General features: G+C 34.0%; 1 protein-coding gene across 1 annotated transcript; it reads left to right on the top strand.

Annotated features, from left to right (window-relative positions):
• The first annotated feature begins 221 nt into the window (after positions 1 to 221).
• Positions 222 to 5,952, top strand: LOC106717209 (nuclear receptor subfamily 2 group E member 1). Its single transcript, XM_014510943.2, has 4 exons — positions 222 to 252; positions 4,349 to 4,585; positions 4,813 to 5,531; positions 5,770 to 5,952. Exons 1-4 carry the CDS (start codon positions 222 to 224, stop codon positions 5,950 to 5,952), a joined length of 1,170 nt encoding a protein of 389 aa, XP_014366429.2.
• Positions 5,953 to 6,686: the final 734 nt, after the last annotated feature.

Below are 6,686 nucleotides of genomic sequence, written 5' to 3'. Positions count from 1 at the left end.
GTGAAAAATTTATACCCTACTAGCTAGCGAAAGTTACTTTTGCTATATTAATGAGAAATTTAGAGCAAAACAATAATTTAAGATTATTAGAAAATGTCATGTCAAACAATAATTTCAAGTGATAGGTAAAAATTTTTTGAGCTTTTACCAACTTTGTCACTCACATACATAATTAAATTATTCGACTGACTTGTTACAGGTAATATGAAAATATATTAATGATGGAAATGCAAACAATGGCACCCTCTTCAAGTAAGTTAATAAAAATAATTTAATTTTTTAATCCGAAAACAACTTATAACAATTATAATTATTTACCAATTCTATAACGCATGAATATATTGTATAAGCATCAAATAAAGTATAGTCCGGTGGATAAGTGAATGTTAATCGAAGAATACAATAGCCCAGTAGAGACGTCTCAATCACTAAAATCTCTATGTCAATAATAAAAAAGTGCTACAAAATCCTTGTCTGGTTAAAGCTGCCTTGTATTTCGTGTTGTTTTACTTATCCGCGATAACAGCGCCTCTCTCACCAGGCTAGAATATTTTGGTATACTACATTTGAATCTCTATAGCCTAGATATATTTTCTGAGAGAACCGCAAATGTGTTATTTGAGAGAGCTAACCACGATAGCACTCTCACTGGGTCAGATAAGTTTGTGAAGCTATATTGGATGCTTAATTACTTGTAATATGACAGTGTTGCGGGAGATGACGTGACCTGGCCAATTTGACATCAGCGTTGTTCCCACGTTCAATGACGCATGCATCTGCCTCCCTTCCCACCCTTTACCACCAATTGCTCAGATAACGATACCAGTTATTGTTAACGTCATTGTTTATGTAATCAAAACGTTCGATTGTTTATAATATAAAATAAAATAATTAATTAATAAATTATTTTTCCAAAGCAAAATTGAAACATTTAATAATTGTATTATAAGTCTATAAAATTTAATTGCTCCTTATTTTTTATTATAATAATAGCTTAATTTAGATTAATATCAAACTACATTAGGCTTTCCTTTGACTGGATTACAAATATTTGCTATATTACATACATTTAAAGACATAGTTTTTCTAAAAAGGAACACATCTGCGGTTCCTCTGGTATTGTAGATGTCCATGGGGGTCGTTGAACACCTCAGTATTTCCGCTGCTCGTTTGCCACTAGTCGTATATGACATAGTTTAATAACACATTACACAACAAACGCATTACAAATCGGATCTAAGACCCAATGCGGCAATAATTAATGCAGTAAGCTATTCATTGTTCAAAAATACTGATCTATGGTATAATTAATAACACTAGATTTGTTGAAACACCCTAGTTAGTGATCATAATCGACCCTCCGTGATGCGTGGGACCTATCACCTGTGTAGTGACCCCATCAATCGCATTGCGTGACACCAACGCCCAATGAAGTAAAATGACCCATGCTAATTGAAACGGGCATTGAATATCCTTTTTAAAATGCTATTAACGTGAACATCACTAAACATATAACGGTTTACGAGATGTACGTTATTTGGTACTTTTATAAATTGTAGTGTTTATAACATAACGTAATTTCAAACAATTAACTCACGATTGATTTCTAAAACCGAAATCACCGTTTTAAACATATCGTCATCCCTGTCTTTATCTTTGAAAAAACAGAGATAACATTATATTTTAAACGGATATTTTGGGCTTAGAAACCGACGGTTAGACAATTTGAGATATCGCTTTTTAAAGTTTTATCACACAATAGTTAATTAATAACATAAGATTTTTTGGGCATTACTTATGTAAAAAATGGAATTTATTAAAGTTAATTTAATGGAGCTGATATTATTCCGTGCAATTAAATTATTATCTTTTCAGGAATAAACGTTTTCTTCGTTCATTACTAGTGTATGGTGAAAATAAGTTTAAAATGACGGGCGTTTATTTCTTATACAAAACCTGTCATTATCATACGATCAATGGCCGTTTTATTAAGTCGTACCAAATTGTTCCCAAGCTCCACTTCTTGGCTTTTATGCCACGCATTGTCTATAGTCGGCAGTTTTGTGAATCTTTTTTTTATAATCCTACATTCGACACCGCGTTTCCTGCCCCGCAAGTGTACGCATTCACGTGTAGTGTATTATTCGTAATGTCTTATTGAATGGAAGTGCCTCGGTGCCTTTTCGACTACGGTCTTGTTTGGAGGTGTATTAATAAAGGCGTATTATCTTTTGGTCCGCTTTTGCTGAGTGGAGCGCAGCCGTGGGATCGTGTTTATCGAGACAACTATAATTCTGCGAGACCAAATGCCGGGGGTGTTTCGATATATTTTTATATCTTTTTTCGAAATTTCTGTTTACTTTCTACGTGAAAGTAATCTTACTAATATTATTAATGCGAATGTTTTGATGGATGGATGGATGGATGTTTGTTTGAAGTTATCTCCGGAACGGCTCAACGGATTTTGCTGAAATTTGGCACGGCTATAGAACATAGTCTGGAAGAACACATAGGTTATTTATAAAGTTTTTTTTAACGCCGCGCGGACAGAGTCGCGGGCCTGTCGCCCGTGTTATATCATAAAACTGTAATAATTTAAAAAATGAATTGTTAAATTTAGTTACAACTTTTTTATTTTATGTTCAAAAAAGTAAAAATAAATTATTATAGAATTAGTACAACACAAAAACAGTCGGTGTGACACTACGTACATAGTAAGTATATCTCCAATCATAACCTTCCTGTGTGGGGCGTGGTTAGTAATTCCCCCATTCTATGACATGTCATACCACTGTGATTTATGATTCATGTCTGTCTCCGTCACAATTCAAGTCTGGTTTTGAAATCTTTATGCATCCATTTTATTATTTTAGTGCATTTTGCTAACTACGTAGCATATGACGGACGAATGAAATACAAAAGTGTTAGTTAACGTTAATAACGCTGGTATGTTAATTTTACTTAAATAATGAATTAAAAGCATGACGGAAATCCATCTTTTAGGTTATAAAATTCCACAATTTTACATTTATTTAAAAATAAATACAGAAAGAATATTAATTAATGTGTCTTTTGTAAAAACAATCAAAATCGTATTCAAGAAAAAAGGCGAGGAGATTAGTTATTAGTGTTATCTTGTTAGTGTTATTATTTCTCGTTTTTCCCCGCTAGGGTGCGGCGAAAGAGCCGCAACAAATCAATGTTTACCCGCACAAGTACTAGGATAGCAGAATCATGCAGGAGTTTATTAACAGAAATGCCACGGTATATACACCCTTATGTTAATATTAATAAAGGTGATCACATCTATTCGAGGTGTCTCCGTCAGGAACCGGACCGCGCATGCCTATTGTGATGAATCGGAACCTGAGGCCGTCTTGTTCGAAAACTGTTAGCGGTTGAGGCCTAGCTATGTCATCAATCGATAGCAATATACTAGTAACGTCTACTAAATGTTCGACTTTATTACACGAAAAAATCACAATAACTTGTTATCTATAAAAATCAGTAAAACTCAACTTTATTTCATTTGGATTTTTTTGAGTTTATAATTAATACTAGTTTTTTCCTGCGACTCCGCCCGCGTGTTGTTAAAAAAAACTTAATAAATAGTTTATGTGTCTTCCTGACTATGTTCTACATCTGTGACAAATTTCATCAAGATCCCTTGAACCGTTCCGGAGATACCTCCAAACAAACATCCATCCATCCATCTATCTAAACTTTCAAATTTATAATATTAGTAAGATTAATATTATAAGATTAAATAATACAACGCTTTAAAATATTTCCATTTTAAATTAATTAGCATAAAAAACCGTTCATAAAACCGTTTTTAATAAAACGGTTCTATATAGGATTGTTGTTAGTATTATGTTATATTATGGAAATTTAACCCGCACGAATACTAAGAGAACATAACTCTTAAGATAAGTAAAGTAGAAGTGTTATACAAATATCAACCTTATTACTTTGACAATGAAATATGACAGTTGAAGTGTCACGCTTCTGTGCTTACTGCGCATGCCTCTCGTAGCGTTCTACGTAGAGAGTTTCCTACCTCTACGGCTCGCATACTACGAGTATCTTAGCAGCAGATACACGGGATTGTAATAAATTATTTTAAAAACCAAGATATCAATTTCATTAATATATATGATGGGATTAATATATTTATTTTTATATTATAAGTTGGCAAACAAGCAAGCGGCTACCCGAATTCGCCGCAATAGTGAAGCGAACGTTGTCTATAATTGCAGATTTGCGTCCCCTCCTCCGCCAAATCTCCTTCCCATTGCATTCTATCCTGAAAAAAAAAAATTATCAATAACAATTTATTTACCTCTAGGTCGCATTCTTTACGATGTGCCGTGCGCCGTGTGTCGCGACCATTCCTCAGGCAAGCACTACGGTGTGTTTGCTTGCGATGGGTGCGCAGGCTTCTTCAAGCGGTCAGTTCGCAGGGATCGACGATACGCTTGCAAAGCGCGACGCCCAGGTGCCTGTCTTGTGGACAAGGCGCACCGCAATCAATGCAGAGCATGCAGGCTAGCCAAATGCTTAGAGGCTGGCATGAACAAAGATGGTGAGTTGAAACTTGTACAACTTACATTTTTAATGGTCTTGTAAAAGCAAGTTATTTATAGATTTTTTTTTTTCATTTGTAACTCTATTTAAACAAGGAAAGTCGGGTTATTTCTCTGATAGTTGAAATTCGAAGGAGTCTATTGAACAATGTTAATATAGAAAGGATTTCTATAAGTCCATTAGTAAAGAACATCACAAATACAATTTGAATATTTTTATTTTCAGCTGTTCAACATGAAAGAGGTCCACGCAATTCTACAATACGAAGACAGATGGCATTATTTTTAAAGGACCCTGCCGTGCCATCTTCAGATGTAAACCTTTCACTGCCTCCGGCCCTAGACTTAGCCTTACCTAAACATAGTCCGTTACCACCGCCACCTTTGAGTTTATTCCATAGTCCTTATCATCCATATCATAGAATAAACATGCTTTCATCTATGGCACCATGTCCTCCAAAGGCACCGTCACCGCCACCTATCACAATTTCCCTCCTCAGTCCCGCTCAGCCCGAAGCTATGTGCGAAGCAGCCGCTCGATTACTCTTTATGAACGTAAAATGGGCAAAGAATGTTCCAGCCTTCACATCTCTTTCCCTCTCGGACAGATTACTACTTCTAGAAGAAACGTGGAGAGATCTCTTCGTCATTGGCACCTCACAATTCCTATATCCTATAGATCTTAAAATATTATGCGACGGAAAAAATCAAAGATTAGATGTGAAACAAGTCGAAGAATTCAATAGAGTTTTGTTAGAATTCGCAAAAATTCGCCCTGACAATAATGAGTACTCGTGCCTTCGAGCGATTGTTCTTTTCAAAACATCGTTGAGCGATAAGAATAGTAATGGAAGTCCGTTTTTGCCAAATACGGAAACGAGAAGATTTCAAGATTTACCAGCGATTGCTGCGTTTCAAGGTCATTCCCAAGTTGTACTTAACGAGGTAAGTAATATTACACTATGATTAACTTTAAGTAGGCACATTTATTTGGAAACTGTTTTTTTATTTTATGGATAGTTACTTCTGAATATAGTTTTTCACAGCTATAGTTCACAGACATTTTTCATCAATAGTTTTTTTTTTCATCACTTGCACATGAATCAAACAGTTTTTTTTTGTACTTTAAAATGTGATAATATATTTTGTTCTCTTAATTTTACTACTTACTTTGTTATTTCAGCACGCGGCTAGGGCCTATCCCCACGAAACATCTCGATGTAGCCGTTTGCTACAGTTATTACCGCTTATTCGAGGAGTTTGCAGCGCGACTATCGTTGAACTGTTCTTCCGTGCCACCATCGGGGAGATACCTATAGAAAGGATAATAAGCGATATGTATAGAACAGGAAAAGATACTGTTTGATATCAAATACATAAGTAATATAATTTCTTTGATTCAATATTTGTTACGGTTACGCTGAGCGTTTTAAACGCTAGAGAAATAGAATAATTAAAAATGTACTGTTTAAAATGTAAGTATGTACAATTTTTCGTATTTATGAAGGGCAAGATGGAATTGATTGTTTTATGATTGCAACATACTTATTTCTTTACTCACATGATAATTTATACATGATTCTGTTCATTATTATGAAAATTAACCGAAAATATATATTTTATCATACTTGTATGTGTTTTAAACATTATCAAAATTCAGATTGTGACAAAAAAAGATTGTGACAAAGTTTCTTCCTATTCTTAAAAATATTTTTCGCATAATTACAACTATATGTATACTTATTTTTTAAAGTCTTGATACAGTTTTATGGGTAAATTGTTCTTAAACACTTAAGCTCTTGTAACATGTGATAATTCTCGTATGGTGTAAACGTTTCTCATAGTGTTATATAAAAATATTCTTACTTTAATTATAAATTATAATATTATTCATTGTATTTAAGATATTAATTTTAAGACATCGAATACATTTATTGTTATTAAATGCAATAGCTTTTGGTGCGAAGTATATAACATATTTTAACATAATAAATACGGGCTTTTATTTAATTCTTCTCTGATTTGGTATCAGTACCCATCGATCAGTAGTTAATATTGGCCATAGAAAATGAAAAATGACAGCCGCCTTTAGGCTGTCAG

The sequence above is a fragment of the Papilio machaon genome, chromosome Z (assembly GCF_912999745.1).
Source record: "Papilio machaon chromosome Z, ilPapMach1.1, whole genome shotgun sequence".
In the NCBI taxonomy this organism is placed as follows: Eukaryota; Metazoa; Arthropoda; class Insecta; order Lepidoptera; family Papilionidae; genus Papilio; species Papilio machaon.
The sequence above is the reverse complement of the archived record's forward strand: the minus strand, read 5'-3'. Positions and strand labels throughout refer to the sequence as shown.

Excerpts from the sequence above, each read along its gene's own strand:
- LOC106717209 (XM_014510943.2), top strand. The coding sequence starts at position 222 with ATGGAAATGCAAACAATGGCACCCTCTTCAA. Across the intron at positions 253-4,348 it reads AACAATGGCACCCTCTTCAA|GTCGCATTCTTTACGATGTG; the intron begins GTAAGTTAATAA and ends ATTTACCTCTAG. Across the intron at positions 5,532-5,769 it reads CCCAAGTTGTACTTAACGAG|CACGCGGCTAGGGCCTATCC; the intron begins GTAAGTAATATT and ends TTGTTATTTCAG.